General features: G+C 38.3%; 1 protein-coding gene across 3 annotated transcripts in view; it reads right to left on the reverse strand.

Moving 5' to 3' along the window:
* USP6NL (USP6 N-terminal like) overlaps positions 1 to 19,033 on the reverse strand; it is a 145,656-nt gene that overhangs the window by 8,634 nt on the left and 117,989 nt on the right. For all 3 annotated transcript variants that reach the window (XM_017886703.1, XM_017886705.1, XM_017886704.1), the window contains 3 exons: positions 18,422 to 18,487; positions 18,224 to 18,323; positions 15,156 to 15,308 (listed from right to left, as the gene is read on the reverse strand). In XM_017886703.1, coding sequence (XP_017742192.1) covers positions 15,156 to 15,308; positions 18,224 to 18,323; positions 18,422 to 18,487 — 319 coding nt within the window. The remainder of the gene's footprint in view (positions 1 to 15,155; positions 15,309 to 18,223; positions 18,324 to 18,421; positions 18,488 to 19,033) is intronic.

Genomic DNA, 19,033 nt, shown 5'->3' on the forward strand with positions numbered 1-19,033 from the left:
TCTCAGCTCACTGCAAGCTCCGCCTCCCGGGTTTACGCCATTCTCCTGCCTCAGCCTCCCGGGTAGCTGGGACTACAGGCGCCGCCACCTCGCCCGGCTAGTTTTTTGTAGTTTTTAGTAGAGACGGGGTTTCACCGTGTTAGCCAGGATGGTCTCGATCTCCTGACCTCGTGATCCGCCCGTCTCGGCCTCCCAAAGTGCTGGGATTACAGGCTTGAGCCACCGCGCCCGGCCTGTTATTCTGTTCTAAGGTGCACTGATTTCATATTGTTCAAACACACGTGTTTTACAATCAATTTGTACAGTTAACGCAATTATCACAGTGGTCCTGAGGTGACATACATCCTCAGCTTACAAAGATAACAGGATTAAGACATTGAAGAAAGACAGGCCTAAGAAATTATAAAAGTATTATTTGGGAACTGATAAATGTCCATGAAATCTTCACAATTTATGTTCCTCTGCCATGGCTCCAGTCGGTCCCTCCGTTCGAGGTCCCTGACTTCCTGCAACAAGAGTGCATTTATACAAACCTAGATGGCACAGCCTACTGCCCACCGAGGCTCTATGATACAGCCTAGTACTCCTCCTCAGCTACAAACACATATAGCATGTTACTGTACTCAATACTGCAGGGTCACTGGAACATAATGGTAGGTATTTATGTATCTAAAGATAGAAACAGGACAGTGAAAATATGGTATTTTCGTCTCACAGGGCCAGCATCCTGTATGTAGTCCACTGTTGACTGAAGTTCATTATGCACCTCATGAGGGTAGCTGTTTTTAGACAGATTCAAAGTGCTTTATATTGATTCCTATCTCAGTTTATCTTATTTAGACTCATCATTTCAATCTGGGATCTCCCTGGAATTTTACATTAATTATACCTCCCCATGTGATGCCATCCACAAATCTGAACACCATGCTACCAATGCTTTCATCCAAGTGACTGGTAACAAGTACTGAACACTCAGAGTAAGAACAAAAATGGAGCACCCTAACTTCTCTAAAAGGTAAAGAACTCTCAAAGGAAATGGAGGATGCCCTATATAGAAAACTAAATAAAGAATACGAACAGGAAACTCAAAGAAGAAAAGAGCAGGTAAATATATCACAAGTAATCAGAAAAATGCAAATTAAAATACTTCTAAATTGGTATATCTCACTACTGTGGGCTTGGAGAAACAAATTCTCCAATTTGACATATTGAATATTTTTGATCTAGGAATTCCACCTCTGAGAATTTATCCTAAGATAATTAAGGGATATGCAAAATGTGTGCTATAAGGATGTTCAAAACTGCATTCTTTTAGAAAAGTTATATCCTCAACATAGAGGATTTGTGAAATTCAGTAACAATTATGAAACAAAAATATGGTGAAATAAGGTATAGAATATAAACTTGTAGCAGCCTACTGCCATATTAATGTATTTTAACATTAGTTAAAAGAAAGTTATAAACAATATGTGTAGTATAATCTCATTTACTATGAATGACATAGAGACATAAATCAATATATATGTCTATAAAATGACTAAAAAAATAAACACTAGTAGGGGTTAATATAGTTTTAAATGCTCTTAGACTGAATTATTATTTTTCCTTAAGTACTACATATTTTTTCTGCTGAGTATTAATCTGAGTAACAGAGAAGTATAAAGTTTAAAAGCACAGAATACTGTTCTACAGGTAGGATGATATTAATCTGCAGTTTTGCTGTATGACTTGTAAGAAATATTTTTAGCTTATCCAAAAAAGTATTTTAAGACTTTGCCAAACACTTTACTTTTACCTATGTATACTAGGTTGATGGCATTCTTCCAATTCATTAAATGAGCAATCTTACCAAAAACAAAGTCAGATTAATCAAGTATGGCATTGCTTGATGGAGTCAGATTAGTGATCACCTTCTTTGCTTTCTGAGTGCTCAAAACTCCATTTTTAATTAATCCATTTATTGATTCTTGCCTCAGACAGACATCATGTTTACTTGTCTGTGACTTACATTATTCAACTTTTATCCTCTGTAAAAAGTGGAACTACATGTTTCTTATCACTGTCCTTCAGGCACTTGTTTGGCTCCACAGTTTTTCCCAGATGACTATCAATCACAGTTCGCTCAGTTGAATGGTATGTTCCAGGGTCTCTTAGTCACAGCTTGGCCGCACTTGGCTTCAAGTTCGTCCTATCAATACTTATTCAAATGTTCTCATTCTAAAACCTCTTTTTTACTGAAAACATGGAAGTGAAACATTACTGGACTAGTGCCTACATCCCTCGCTCAGAGGAGTGGTCCTATCCTTCCCCTAGTTCTCATTTAAATACAGAAAGTCCCTTGGCTGGTGTTACAAGGACAGGGTAGGGAAGAGAGGTCAAGGACAGCAGCAAGACGGTTTCATAAAATACCAGTGTGGTGCAGGAGACAACAAACTGTAGAGTGGGAGTGGAAGGGAGGAGGTGTGGGAAAAAAAGCTGAATACCTTTGAGGAAAATGTTGCCATGGCATGGTCTACTCCTATGTTGTGATATTCACAGATTTTCATTCTGGAATCCTTTAGACACATAGGAGGCACATATCAGTAAAGACTGAGCTGGACACATAGTAAAATGTAGAATTACCAATATAAGGCATGTGTTTCTTAGGAGAAATAAGAAACCAACTGAGAAGTAATGGAAAGACTGAGGTGGTAACTTCAGGCACAAAACAAAATGCAAAGGTATGTGCCTTGCATACGTAGGAGATTTTATTGTTTAATATAAGGAGTAAGAAAAATATTTACCTTATAATTAATTCTACTTTATATTCCAGTCAACACAGAAATGTCCCTGTCTAAGGAAGAGTGCCTAATAGTCTATATATCATACATCTATGCATCATATTAGAATTAAAGGAAAAGTTTAACATGCTCCATTTATTGAATGGGCAAGAGGCCAAAATGCACACTGGGAAAAAAATCTGTGACTGCTCTGAAATGTCCAAAAAGTAGCATCTTAAAGTTCCTTCATGGTAGTCCCTAACGTATTTTCCCTCCCCCAGTAGACTATAATCTTACTTCTTTTGTATTCCTTCCCATAGTATCTAACATCATAATACAATCACAAGGAAGGTGTTGACAAATGTTCGTTCATTCAAATATTCATGAGTTAGAGTAATGACACACTGTCCATATACACAGGCAGAAACCTGAGGGTTATAAATATCCAAGATCCACGTGGCTAAGAAACTAGATGTAGCAGGGTTTGGGGAAAAACAAATCCAGTACAGACAAAATAACACTGCCTCTAATCAATTCCTAAATGATAACCTCTCTTTAGGAACTACTGTTTAAGAGGAATATGGCAAATACTGTATAAAAACATTTAGAGGTTATGGCCTCTTTGCTCTCCCGAGATTTTCAATAAGGATGCAAAAGGCAGTAGACAGGGATATAAGAAAGCCTTTCAAATACAGGTGCTGAAAATCCCATTCCTCCACATTTTAAAGACAATAAAGCAAGTGAGGCTGGAGGCCCCACACAGTGGGTGAAGGGTATTCCCAGGTGCCTGGACCAGACTACGGGGCTGGGGTTTGCTTCACTTTAAACAGTGCCAGCTCACTCCTGCTTTCTAAAGTGATCCATGGCCAGGGAGCAGGCTCAATACTAACAAGTGTAGCCCGTGCACGCTCATGATACCTGCACCAATGTCCATCTCCCATGAACATTTGCTAATGCTAACGCTGCAATTATGCCATCTACACATTTCTCCCACAGCTGCCTAACCTCTGAATAGTGTAATAGTCTCAGAAATTCCACAATGAGCAGTGTATATACAGCTTACATTTCAAGGGAGGCCCTCAGGCCCCTGGGGCAGCACTTCGGAGGTGGTAACACTGTGCCTCTCCTGAGAAGGAGAAGCGAGAAGGGGCGGAGACAGCGAAGGAGAGGTGGGGAAGAAGGAAGAGGTGGCGGGGAGGTCACAGAAAGCGAGTAATGGAGAGGACCAGAGAAGCAGCCAGGAGCGCAGAGGGTGTGAGGATGGAGAAGGTGGAGGATGGAGGCAGCCACAGGAAACTTCATGGAAGGCCCACGGGGACTCACTGGCTTTTCACAACCTCTGTAGGGACAGAGGCCTCAGCTCCACCAGCAATACGGAACCCAAGGACGCCATGCCAGGATCTGACCTCTACCATGATGAAGAGGAAAATCTCCTTGACTTCATTACAGAGGTGGTTCCTTTCTAGCGAAAGGAATTATTCAACCTCCACTGAACTGAAAACACATCATGTAGACCCTGTAAGAAGGACGAATGCCATCACCAGTAACATTTTTATATGCCAATTAGTATTCTCTACTCTTCTTCACAGAAGTACATCCAAATAAAGCATCCTACATTTTGGTGTGATCTATTTTCAGAGCTATCTCAGCCTGCTTGAACTACCACCCCTAGCCCCACCACACAAACACTGCTTTACTTGTCGTTGTTTGGTTTAAATAACTCCTTTCACCCCTAAGCAACTAACTGTAACTAAAAGATTCAAGCATAATTGATGTCAAAACAGAAAGCTATATATAGGCAACAAGCGTTCATATTTATTATCCATGCTTGCATTCTGGGCTTCTTTTCAATAGACAGAATCGTGTTTTTGCTCACTCCACTATAGCCTCGTGCCTAAAATTTTATTTTCCCTTTCTTCTCCCTAAAAACACAGGAATTGGAGGCCAGGCGCGGTGGCTCATGCCTGTAATCCCAGCACTTTGGGAGGCCAAGGCGGGTGGATTACAAGGTCAGGAGATCGAGACCATCCTGGCTAACATGGTGAAACCCCGTCTCTACTAAAAATACAAAAAATCAGCTGGGCGTGGTGGCGGCGCCTGTAGTCCCAGCTACTCGGGAGGCTGAGGCAGGAGAATGGCGTGAACCCGGGAGGCGGAGCTTGCAGTGAGCTGAGATCCGGCCACTGCACTCCAGCCTGGGCGACAGAGTGAGACTCCGTCACAAAAAAACAAACAAAAAAACACAAACACAGGAATTGGAATAAAGACTTACTGCCCTACTCCTTAAAAAGTAAGGAGGCACCACAACTCCTAACAGATACAGTAGGGAATATTTTTGTGAAAATACTGCGTTATTGATATTTCTCACTGGTGTTTGCCTAAGTGGTATTTTTATGGCAGTGCTAACAATTAGAATAATCTGCTCCAACAAAAGGAATGTAACTTGACACATTTTAGAAAAGGCAAAATGTTTATTATTTTCTTAAGTAACTTTTTTTTTTTAAAGAAGCCAACAAAAGAATATTCTAATAGTCCCTAAAAAGTAAGGGAGAGTCCCTCTCAGGCCCTTCAGCCTTGTCCCTGCTTGATTATTACACTGGTCTCTGTCACCCCCCAGTGGACGCCACACTCAACTACAAGCCTCGCCCATCAACGGCCTCCGAGGCGTTAGCAGGTTTTCGCACCCAACAACAGGCGCATCATTGCAGCAAAGCGCTTTAAGTGCTTGCTCTGTGACCAGCATTCTACCTTTACGCTTTCAGCAGCAGAATACACATACTCTGACTGTTCTAACAGTTTTCAGGAAGAATCGGTGGGGGGGTCACTCTCAGGAAAATAATTCTATTATTCTAGGAAAGAGTTATCCCCTTCCAGATCAAACAGTAAGTCCAATTACCTGAAAAATCAAATGACATTATTTCTGTTTAATGTAATATTATCCAAAATATACAATTCAAACACTTGCAGCTTTCAATAACGTGATGAAAAGAAACAGAATTTGCTTTCTAAATTATGGCTGTAATTTTTTTTTAAGTTCAAAAAATTTTTATAGTTAGGTTCCTAGGCTTGACTTTTTTTTCCCAGCAGATTAAACTTGAAAGGTAAAGGAAAAAGAGCCTATTATGTAAACACACATCTCTCACTATACACCTATTTAATGCCACACAAATGCAAGAGGTCTCTGTTAAGTAACTTTAAAACCCTACGCTTTGTTTCCTAGAGTTTCAATTTTACACACATGAAAACGTTTAAGTGTAATATCATTTTACATTATATGAAAAAATAAAAGTGAAAACCCACTCCAATCCTCAAAAAGTGGGGCAATTTCTAAACTGGCATCCAATAAAACTGCTTCGCTTCTATGTGCATGCAGTCAAGCTAAAGAATGGTTTCCTACGCCCAAAAAACTGCCTCATGCTAACCTTTTGTAGACAGTTTATTATCTAAAAAATATATTAGAATTTCATTTATTCAATAGAAGTACCTAATACAGCCACAGCTACAGCCACACAGTGTTATTAGGTGCTGGTGAGGCAGGAGCCGGTCACTGTCCCAGGGAACTTTCTGTCTAACAGAGACACGTCTGACAGAGGCACTGAAAGTGTGAGGACAAAAGCATGTGTAGTGGATGGGCCAGACACAAAACAGGTGCAGGTGATCAACTTCTGTGGGTTTGGGGAGGCTGGGGACCCGCTGAGGCTTCAGGCGATGCTTAAACCAAGTGGTGACACTCGGCAGAATGGATGAGGACAGAGGCATTTGAGGAATGGTCAGGGGCACTCTTGGAGGAGGAGCGTATTCCAATGCAAAGTGCAAAGTATTCCAATGCAAAGTATTGCAAATTATGCAAAGTATTGCAAAAAATTATGCAAAGTATTGCAAAAAATGCAAAGTATTCCAATGCAAAGTGAAAGAGCAGGCTTGTTAGAGTGGTGAGCGGCAATGCGAGGGGCCAGGTGGGTGTAATGCACAGCTCTGGAGTCAGCTGACAGAACTCTCATTCCCAACTGTCTGACCTCGGGCAGGTACCCTGAAGCCCAAGTTTCCTCATCAGTAAGCTACTAATAATAATACTGATGGCAAACTCCCCATGAAAACTATTCAAAATTAAAATACCAGTTAATTACAAATTATTGACCTACTAAAGCAGGAACAAATGAAAAGAACAGAGGATTCCATCAGGTTCAAAGATCTCTAAAAGTAAAAAGTCAAGATCTTCTGGGTGGAAAGGGGCAGACCAGGAGGAGAAGGAAGAATGAGGTGGTGGACGAACAGGGTCTTAGGAATCCGAACTATGTGACAAAGCCATCTCGTGGGCACCACTGTTGAGATAATGAAGGCGGTGCTGCCCGATGGAACTCACTCACAGTTCCAGCTCATGATTCAGCTGACTGAGAAGGCACACCCCAAATTTACCTGGGAAAAAAGTCTTCATTCCTGAAAATCTAGAAATAAATGCCAAAGCTTAACAGAATCAAACGTGATTAATTCTGTAGTTTTTTGCATTAAGGAATCTGTTTGCATTTAGAATTTTCTGTGTTTCACATATTTATATTTCAGAGAATCTGGCCAAGTTGGCCTTCTTATGCCAATTTTAAAATATGCAAATGAGTCACTGATTTGAACTTTTGATTATTTAAACTTATAAACAGTATACTGAAACAATTAAGAGACTTAAGGTTCAGCATATTCTTAAGGTTGAATTAATTAGATTTGTACGTTTTTTAGAACTAGGAAACATTTTATTTTTAAATTGAAATTTGATACATTTAAAGGAAACTGGATATATTACATTTATAAAGGGAATTAAAACGTTTGTAGGAGTTTATAAGTGAAACCAAACATTAACTAAAGTTCCATTAGACGAGAATGCTAAAATTTGCCAGATTTAAAATACTATACTAAATTCTGTAAACTGAATTAATACAAGGAAGAAAACGTTTCTTAATTTGTAACTTTAATAAATACTAATTTTAAAACCTAAATAATCATGTGCATGGAAAACCTGTCCTTGAGTTAAGGATTTTTTTAAAAAACTTGCATCAACAAATGCCTCCTGCAAAGGGCTGCTGGAAAATAATAAGTTAATATGTGAATACAAAGCATTTAGCAAAAGTCTATCATAGAAGACTCAAAGTTTGCTGTTATCATTACTATTAGGTGACTCAAAAGTGGCCGGGGAGGCGGGATGTGAAGTGTAGAAACCACAGACAGGAGAGAAAGTGTGTCACACTAAGGAGTGTGGATGTTCTCCCGCAAGCACTGAAGTACCCCAAAGGCTCTGGCCATTTACTAAGACTAAAATGGCTCTGTTAACTATTCTGAGAAAAATCTTCTTTGATTCTTCTATCTAGGTCATAAACTATAAATCTGGCTAAACTGGCTAAACTGGCAGACACAGTGGATTAAAATAGGCTTTCTAACCAGAATGACTTTCGTTAATCGACGAAAAGTGCTGCCAAATGGCTTCATCTGAATAGAAGACAGCATAGGGGAAAACCAGTAAACAGAAAAACAGTAAGCATTTATTCCACCTTTTCAGTAGTAACTATATTTTAAGGTAACCAAAGAGTTACATTTAAGGTAACTCTCTTGACAAGGGAGGAAAAGCTCTTTGTTACAGAAGAAAGTTTGCCCCCCAAAAAAAAAAAAAATGTAAAAGAGGCTGGGCGCGGTGGCTCACGCCTGTAGTCCCAGCACTTTGGGATCACCCGAGGTCGGGAGTTTGAGACCAGCCTGACCAACACAGAGAAATCCCATCTCTACTTTAAAAAAAATACAAAATTAGCCAGAAGTGGTGGCACATGCCTGTAATCCCAGCTACTTGGGAGGCTGAGGCAGAAGAATTGCTTGAACCTGGGAGGCAGAGGGTGCAGTGAGCCGAGATCGCGCCACCGCACTCCAGCCTGGGCAACAAGAGCAAAACTCTGTCTCAAAAAAAAAAAAAAAAATGAAAGAAATCACTGAATTTGAAAATCACTATTTTGCAACCTCTGAAGAAATTTGATATAGGCAAGGATTATCAACGGAAGCTAAAAAGCATGAGGGAGAGTGTTAAAGGGAAACTGGACACCTCCATACAGTGTCAAGACATCATCCACAGATTACCTGCTAATTGAAAAGATTTTTTTTTAGTTAAAAAAACTTTTATTTTAAATCAAAAAGATATGATTATCATCACCAAACTCAGCATGTCCAATATTAAGAAAACAGTAGTCACTGTGGGACTCCTGTCTAATCTAAATCTTATTAAACTGCTACATCTAGCTTCTAGTACACCAGGAAAGAAAAACCAGACAACTACTGAGTGTGGGACATTCCACAGAAGAGCGGGACTACGCTCTTCAGCAGGTCAGTGTCATTCACAGGAAAACAAAAGGGGGGTTAAAGAGGGGGGAAGAGGAAAGGAGTACTGCTCCCTGACAAGTGACTTAAGCCCGTGAGACAAATACAAAATGTAGCCCTGACTAAGTGCTGGTAAGAAAAACAGCTTAAAAGGCAGCCTAAGGGACAACTGGAAATATTCCCACATGGAGCTGGCATGAGATCATGCTGAGGAATCACACTGTAGTCACACTGTTACACTTGTTAGTGGAGCAATGGCATTGTGGTTGGCTGGGGAAAGGTCCTTGTTTCTTGGCTACAGAGACAAGTATTTGAGGTGAAGTATCCCGATGTCCTTATTTTCACTTTAAAATTGTTCAATAAGCTGGGCAATGGGTACCTGGAAGGAGGTCATTATACATTTCCTTACTTCTGAATATGTTCAAAAAGCTTCACAATAAAAAAGTTTTAAAAAATGTTTCAACAGCAACTACAAAACACACAGAGATAAAATAAAGGTACAAAAATGCTAACAGTTAAATCTATGAGGTGGCATGTGGGTAATCATTTGTAATTTTTTAATCATATTTCTCTGTATTTTTGATAGCTTTCCTAAGTAAAGTTAAAAGAAAAGACACCAAACCCACACACAAAACCCCACAAAACTCCTTCTCACACAAATCTAGTTAATAAAACCAAAATTTAAATGGTAGACACTGTAGACTATAACAATGATAAAAAACTACACGTCAAAAAAACATAGACATGAATACAGCAAAAGAAAAGTCATGCCTTTCAACACTTTCACAAACCACCCCATACTATGAAATAAATAAGCATTTGACTTATTATTATTATNGAGGTGGCATGTGGGTAATCATTTGTAATTTTTTAATCATATTTCTCTGTATTTTTGATAGCTTTCCTAAGTAAAGTTAAAAGAAAAGACACCAAACCCACACACAAAAACCCCCACAAAACTCCTTCTCACACAAATCTAGTTAATAAAAACCAAAAATTTAAATGGTAGACACTGTAGACTATAACAATGATAAAAAACTACACGTCAAAAAAACATAGACATGAATACAGCAAAAGAAAAGTCATGCCTTTCAACACTTTCACAAACCACCCCCATACTATGAAATAAATAAGCATTTGACTTTTATTATTATTATTTTTTTTTTTTTCAAGATGGAATCTTGCTCTGTCACCCAGGCTGGAGTACAGTGGTGCAATCTTGACTCACTGCAACCTCCGCCTCCTGGGTTCAAGCAATCCTTCTGCCTCAGCCTCCCGAGTAGCTGGGATTACAGGCACCTGCCACCACGCCCCACTAATTTTTGTATTTTTAGTAGAGACAGGGTTTCATCATGTTGGCCAGGCTGGTCTCGAGCTCCTAACCTCAAGTGATCTGCCTGCCTCGGACTCCCAAAGTGCTGGTATTACAGGTATGAGCCACCGCACCCAGCCAAGCATTCGACTTTATGGAAAAAAGAAGAAATAAACTAAGAAAATCAGAATTAACTAATTCAAGAGTTGATTCTTGATACAATCCAATTAATAAAGACTAAATTCTGGATAATTTTATCAAAGAGCGGGAGAAGGTACAAAGAAAGTGAGAAATGAAAATGTAGGACTGTTACAGATATATGATAAAAGAAGCATAAGATACTTTGCAAAACCTTACATAAATATATTAAGAAACTAGAAATGAACAGCTTTCTAGGAAAACATAAATCACCAAATGACCCACATTGACCTTAGAAGACAAAACAAATCAAAACATTAACCCCCAAAACAATTATATTAGACGGAAATAGTTTCACAAATGTATTCTTGAGTTGTTAAGGAATAATTTTAATACTATGTTAAAGTTCCAGAACACAGAGAAAGAAGGAAAGCTTCCAAATTATGAGGACAGCATAACCTGACAACACACAGCCATTTTGGTTAACTGCAATGAAATCTCAGGAATAACCACTTTAAGTGTTAAGTAAAATATTAGAGAGTATAAATCAGCAGTACTATAAAGGAATAACTTGTAATAACCAAGTGAAGTTTATCCAAGAATTGCAATGAATGGTTCACCACTAGGAAGTATATTAACAAAATGATTCATGTAAAAAGGTTTTAAAGTAAAAAAATAATTAACTCATTTGTGTTCAAAAGGCATTCAAAAAAACTGAACATGCACTTTGATTTTTCAAGAAAACTTAAAAACAATAATAGCTGAATACTTTCTAGCTATTTTCTAAAAAAGAGATAGGATGCATGAATACTGAAAAGGAAGAGGAAGAATGATTATTTGTTGAAGATAAGACTGTATATCTTAAATCTTAGAAAATCTAAGATAATTGATCAAATATATTGGCTACAAAAATAATATTAAAAGGATATGGAGAGTTTTCCAAACCAGTTAGAAAGAAATGGAAGAAAAGCTTCAACTTGCAATAGCAATAAAAGATACAACTATCCCCCGTAGGACTTGGCACCCCTGCCTTCACTGTTTGGGTCTCTTCTGCAGAGCCCCTGCTTAGGCTCCAACGCCAGTGGCAGCGGTAACGTCCACACACCTGATCCTGTGCGGAAATGGCAGGTCTGCAGCACACCTGGGGTTGTCCAGTGACCACCTGCTGACAGCCACGTTTTATATGGTACATGAGTGGGAGGCGGAATGTGAGACCAGAAATGTCTCACAGTCACATGAAGAAAACAAACCTCGACTGCAAAATAAAAGCTTTTACTTAGAAAACTCAATTTTAAAATACCAGTTTTCTCTCAAAAATCCTTAATTTCAGTGCAATCTCAATACTAATAAAATAATATATCTGAATAACACTAAAATGGTAGTGGATTATTTTTTATAACTTGACAAAATAATACAAAATAATGACGGAACATCTGCCCTAACAGATATTCAAAGGGTAACTGGAGGCCGGATACTCCTGTAATCCTAGCACTTTGGGAGGTTGAGGTGGGCATATTGCTTGAGTCCAGGAGTCTGAGACCTGGGCAACATGGCAAAACCCTGTCTCTACAAAAACTACAAAAATTACCCAGGAGTGGTGGCATGCGCCTGTAGTCCCAGCTACCTGGGGAGACTCAGGTGGGAGGATCACTTGAGCCGATGAAGTCAAGGCTGTAGTGAGCCATGACTGTGCCATTACACTTCAGCCTGGGCAACAGAGTGAGACCCTGTCTCATATTTAAAAAGTGTAATTGGAAAAGCAGAGAGCAGTGGAACAGAATAGAGTGCCAAAATGTCATTTAATAAATGCCACTAATCCACATGACTAATGGTTTGGAAAATAAGCAGAGCTGAGTTCTTACTCCATAACAAAAAGTAAATTCTAGATGAGCTAAAGATTTAATCATACTCAATTATATCTCAATGAAGTTGTACCCATAAGCATTAAAAAAAATAAATGTTAGAAGAGAAATATGGGTACTTAAGAAAAAACACTTCATCCAGCATGTGGAAAATTCTTTACAAAAAAACACAAAAGCAAGAAGCCATAGGGAAAGCTGTATGGAAGATGCCTGCAACACATAATAAACTGGCCAGTCTCCTTAACAAGAGCCTGTATGAACAGACCAATAGAAAAATGGGCAACAGATGAACAGGGAAGTTCACAGAAAAAGAAAGAAGGATGCCCCAAAGATATCTAAGAAAGATACTCAAAGAACTACCAATCGAACAACAATGGAAGACTCTATTCAATCAGCAAACATTTTAAAACATAACAGCGCCATGTTTTCATGTGGGCATAGGAAAACAGGCGTCATCACACATGACTCAGGGGAGTTCACACTGCCACAGTTATGTAAGGAGTCAAAAGGAAGTGGCATGTTCATGTAGGGTATTTATTTATTTATTTATTTATTTATTTATTTATTTATTTGAGTCGGAGTCTTGCTCTGTCGCCCAGGCTGGAGTGCAGTGGCCATCTAGCTCACTACAAGCTCCGCCTCCCGGGTTCACGCCATTCTCCTGCCTCAGCCTCCCGAGTAGCTGGGACTACAGGCACCGCCATCACGCCTGGCTAATTTGTTATATTTTTAGTTGAGATGGGGTTTCACCGTGATAGCCAGGATGGTCTCGATCTCCTGACCTCGTGATCTGCCCTCCTCGGCCTTCCAAAGTGTTGGGATTACAGGCGTGAGCCACTGTGCCCGGCCTTATGTAGGTTTTTAAAAGGATAGATGTGCCAAGGAAATTTCTTGGTATGATGTTCATTTAATTATCTTAGTGTTCCATATATACAGTTCACAACAATTTAAAGAGAATGACAGGCAAGCGATGAAAGGCAGATGGTCGTGCTACAAAATGTAGAGATGCCTTATCCATTCTACCTTCACTGCCAGTAGGATCAGAGCATGATTCTGCTATTATTTATTCCTCCTCTTTTCTCCCCTGCCCCATTCTCTGTCCCCATTCTATCATTTCCTGGTAAAACGATCTTACAGACTACTACTACTAGGTTTCCCTATCTGCACAATGTAGATGAGCACTTTTATGAGTTATTTTTAGAGATTAAATGAGACAGCACCTGTGGTATGTGGCACACAGTAAACATCCAATAAATATTAGCTGCTAATTAGATGCTAAGTCACCACCATCGCAATCCATGACACAGGTTTTGAATTATCTCATGTTTAAATAGTTCTATATTTTTTCTTCTACATTTGACTTTTACTAAAATTTGCCTTGAACTCTTTTTAGGAGGCAAGATATTTAAAAATAAATGATAGAATAAAATAAATAAATAAAAATAAATGATAGTAGAAAACGGACGTCATTACACTGAACAGGAGAGGGCTGACCTCACTTAACAAAGGCAACGGCTCCACAAGGCCTAGGCCCACACCCCATTACTGCTGTGAGGGGTGCTTCCTAGGAACCTGGATGTCCTTGAGCAAACCTCGGAGCAGCGCTGATTAGACCCTTCTCAATTAAGCAAATAAAAGCAAGCATCTTGGTTTTTATCAAAAGTACTTTCATAGTTTATCCATGAAAGTACTGCTTGTCCTTCTGTACAGACATAGCCAACCTGACACACTGATTGGGAAACGCCAAATTCACCTCTACCTGAAGGCATACATAACTGACTTTCTTTACTTTTCATCTCTCGCCCATGACCTTCCACCTCCCTAGCCTCTTACTACACCCATCCACTAAAACAAAGGTAAGAAAGAAGAAAAGCAAAAGTAACTTTTTCTCAAGACATACATGGTCAAGTACTATCTGGTCGAAACTGAAAGTTATTCCTCCTGTGATCTTTTGACATTTTCATTTTCTTCCCTGCACTCCCCTTCCTGCACTCCCCTTCCTCCCTTCCTCTGCCCCTCTCCCATTTACCCTGCAGCTAGCTCTAGTAATGCCCCATTTACCCTCTGTTATCATTCTCATACATTCTAGCTCTCCAGTGCACACCCTGAGAGCTTGCTCTCATCTTTCTCTTCAGTTCTTAAATCCCCAGCAAAGTAGTACCTAGCAGAAAACCTATTAGTAGGTGCTGAAAAATGTCTTACAGTAAGGGAATAAAATATATTATCTATACTGCAGCACAGTGCAAAGAGCCCTGGGCTAGTAGTCAGAAAAACTGGCCTCCAGTCTCAGTAATGCTATTTGGTGGTTCTGTGGCTTCATATTTAAGGCACTTAAGTATCAATTTCCTCATCTATAAGATGGGGCTTTTACTTGCTCTACTTACTATTATATATAGTTTCACAAAATGAGATGAAGAAAGCAAAAAAAGCTTATTGTTATGCTAGTTTAAAGCACCATGGCTACTTCTGTTGAACAATAGTATTTGCCAACCAAATTTCTAAATGTAAGCAGGAATAGTACAGTCATCTAATTAGGAGAGGCAGATATGATTAATATGTTTACTTGCCTTTTCCTAAAATAAGAAAAGAGCCAAAGCAGCTGAGCTAGTAAGGCTCATCCAGGTTATGTCATCACAAGTATAATGCTTACGCTGTGGGCAAGAAACAGCCCATGTTAATTGTGCCATGTCTTCCAATCTTAATTACAATGTAGATATAAAGTATTGGGGTAATTCTTACCAGGTTCTGGAAGGTCTAACTTTGCCCGCTTTAGTTCTGCCATAGAAATCTGAAGTTGCTCTATCACAAAATCATCTTCAAAGAAAAAATCCTTTGCCAGGGTCTCCTGAAAAAATTCTACAAGTTCTTCCATGGACAATTTCATTAGATGTTCTAAGAAAGGATAAGAGAAATGAAAATGCCAAGTCAATACTTTAGGTGGGAAGATATTCTGTTATATTCAGGTGTAGTGTAAAAGGGCATTAAAAAGGGTACAAACAGCATACAACTTACATATGGCATTGAGGATATCATTAAAACTCAGTAAGACAAAAATACTGCCTGATATTAAAGCAGCCACACAGAAAAGTAGGAAAGTTCACTGAGAGAAAGGAAAGGAGGAGAATACTGCCTAATACTCACTCATTGGAATAACTACACCTAGGCATTAGTATTACCCCAGGGCAAGAGCTTCTTAGAGACAGAGACAGAAAGACTATCTCAGCCAGCATGAGGCCTTTCTTTTATTGATATGGAGCTCCAACTGCTATACGCAAGCCCCATTTTAAGTCTGTACTTCTTACTGCTTCAGAATTTCCCAGAACATCTGGATTTTAATTTTGTGAGTTTTATTTCTACTTATGAAATTCATTTTCTTGGAAAAAGACATTCAAATTAAATATGAACACAAAGCAGAAAGTGAAAATCTGCTAAGATCTCATTACATAATACCCTACAGATAGATCCGGGTATTTACAAGTGTTTATGTATATCAATTGAAGAATCCAAATTATACTTTTCAAGTTATTCCCCTTTTTGCTTTTTTTCCCATTTAATAATGTATCGCTGATACCTCATTTCAACAAATATGATTTTACATCATCATTAACAGCTGTAGAAGAGTGTACTATATGTATGCATTATAATTGACTTAATTAGTCTTCCAGTAATGGCCATTTAGGTGGTTTTTATTTTTTATTATTTAAAACCACTGTGATGAACCTCCAGTAACAACATATTTTAAGACAATCAGTAAGAAAAAAAAGAAAAGGAAGGAAAAAACTTATTATGAGCTTTAGCTAACTATTGATTAATATGCCCAGAGTTTTTCTTTTTTTTTTAATTGGCTAATGACAAATTGTATATATCTGTGGTAGACAATACGTTTTGATACATGTATACACTGTGGAATGACTAAATCAAGCTAATTGACACATCATTACCTCACATACTTATCTTTTTGTAGTGAGAACATTTAAGCTCTCAGCAATTTTCAAGTATACGGTATATTATTATAAATTATAGTCACCATGCTGTACGATAGCTCTCCAGAACTTATTCTTCCTGTCTAACTGAAACTTGAACCAGCATCTCCTCCCATCCTGCAGCTATCCTTCCATTTCGGAAGCTTTATATGGTGGGGATGGAACTTCACTTGAGCTTTGTCTCTCTAACCAAGAAAAATACACAGCAGCAGACAGATTTGTCCACAGCTCATTTAGTCCAATGATACGGTAGAACGTAAAGTAGTTGCTATGCTTAACGTTTATTTACAAGGGTGAAGAAACTTTTTACTTGTCAGAATTAATCAAGGGTCATATAAGTAACAGCTTAAGAAGGAGATGAGAGCTACAAAGAAATACATTATGTTTCGACTTCCTCATTCTTGAGGGAACATTAAGCTAATATCTCTTAATTAAAATGTATTTCTGTTCTCTATTTTGATCCATTAACAATCCAGAAAGAAAGTCGGAGGGAGGACAGGGAAAGAGAGAGGGAGAGAGGGGGACAGGAGGAGAGGGGAAGAGGGGCAGGGAGGCGAAAGGCAGTGTAGGGGGCAGGTGCAGGGAGGAAGGAAAAGAGATTTCACAAGACCAGATGACAGACTTGAATCCTGGAAGATAATTCATAGTCAATTGTTTTGTTTTGGTGCACTAGTTGGGGAAAGAAGAACTGAGTATAAGGGAAGTGAACCACAACAATTCTGAGTCCTTTTCTTGAAAAAACTAAACATAACAAAAGTGCTTCTAAAGGGCATTTTCATTCCTATCTAAAGTATGGATAATCTGGCACTCCTACAGTCCATGCTTTTCAAGTAAGCAACCAAACAATCTTATAGTAAAGTCCGTAACACGTACTTAGAACAATGCCAAGCACAGCAGAGAGAAAAACTACAAACAAGACCCTGTGCACTCAATTAGTTTATAATTTAGTTGGGAAGTGGGACAGATCATTCAATAACATAAGAGAGTTGAGTGTACAATGAACATGAAACTATGTGGTATGACCTAGATTAGAAGTACGTACTATATGAAGCTCTAGAGCTTTCAATGGTTTTCTTTTCTGCATAGCTACAAAAGAAGTCACATGATTTTTAAGGCTGAATTGAGACTTTAAAGATGAATAAGGTTCTTCACGAAAAAAACCTCATGTCTTTATTTTAAAGTAAGGCATAACATATCAAATTTATAGAGCCCTTAAAATATTGCAACTGAAGACTAAAAATTTTCCAATTTTTTTTTTTTTAAACCTTGCTGCATTTATCTGCCTATAGACACTGGCTGAACTTGCCCCAGAGGCCATAATGCACTCAGGCAGAGAAATGGGTCTGTGTGCTCCCGCCCACAGTTCAGAGCTGGGTGCTCTTCTCCCTGGATGAAGGGAACAGTAATAGAAAATGTTTCCTCCAGCCCTTTGAACTAAGAGACCTGGTTTCTTTGGTCTTCCTTCTCTTACTGCAAACTTGAGATTCAGACTGATGAAAAGAACAAGGGGTCCCAGTGGAAACAAATACTTGACGAAAAATATTACTAGTGAAACCAACTAACTGCACTCTGTAAAAAGTGTGAAAATGACACTGATATAAACAGAAAAGAACCAAAGACCTTTGCAGTGAAGTAAGCTTCTAGTCATGAGAAAGAACTTATAAAAGTATGTGACCAATTGATGATAATTTCTCCAGTGATTTTCAAAAAAAATTTAAACCACTATTAAAAAACAATGAATTTGAAGTAGGGTGCGGAATGAGAAATCAAGGTTAAATAAGCCTCAATTTTTTATGAAATTTTAGAGTTTAAGCATTTTCTTACTTTTGTGTAATTTTAAGATTGTGTAAGACATAGCAGTAAGAACTCGTTCTCCTTCAAAGATGTAGATATCCCATATTCTGAGGTTTAGTGTAAAGGGAGTCTATAATTAAAAGCAAAACAAAACAAAAATAAGGTTAACAGCTTCCCCTCACCTTGTATTTATAATTTTATGACTGAGTTTTGTAAATAAATACTTACACGATCAAGGAAACACTGAAAAAACCACTTCATTGTGTAAAAACTTGTGTAGATTTCTTGAGAATCCTGAAAAAACAAAGAGCTCACAATTTCCGGATTGTAGTAAACTAAATTTAACAAAATAATACGAAGTTACGAAGGCTGTTGGATGCAGCTATCAAAGCTAAATATATTTACTTCTCAAAATCACTCCAAGAATAAATTCCTCTTATACGGGACTCTAATACAACACTTAGATTCTCTTTAATATATTTTACAGTGAGCTATCTTTCTTTTACTAAACTACTGTGTTTCATAGTAAGGCATACATATAGTTCACTAACAATGAGTTTCTGTGACCCTGAAAAAAATACTTTCTGTATAATGAAAAAACCTCCAAAACAACAGGGAGATCTTGTATCTTTAAATTATCACATTGTTTGTATTATTAGCTTCAAAGAAATTCAAATCCCTCAGTAGGAACTGTGATAGCCTATCAATATTAAACTTTACAAATCTAATGTTTTGTAAACAACTGGGAATTATAACTGCATAGTAAATGAAATGGATGACACTATAAATTAATAAGGTAATTGGGACCAAAGACAATTTAATATCCCAGCTTTTTTTGGG

Source organism: Rhinopithecus bieti, unplaced genomic scaffold, assembly GCF_001698545.2.
Source record: "Rhinopithecus bieti isolate Rb0 unplaced genomic scaffold, ASM169854v2 scaffold_13900, whole genome shotgun sequence".
Classification (NCBI taxonomy): Eukaryota; Metazoa; Chordata; class Mammalia; order Primates; family Cercopithecidae; genus Rhinopithecus; species Rhinopithecus bieti.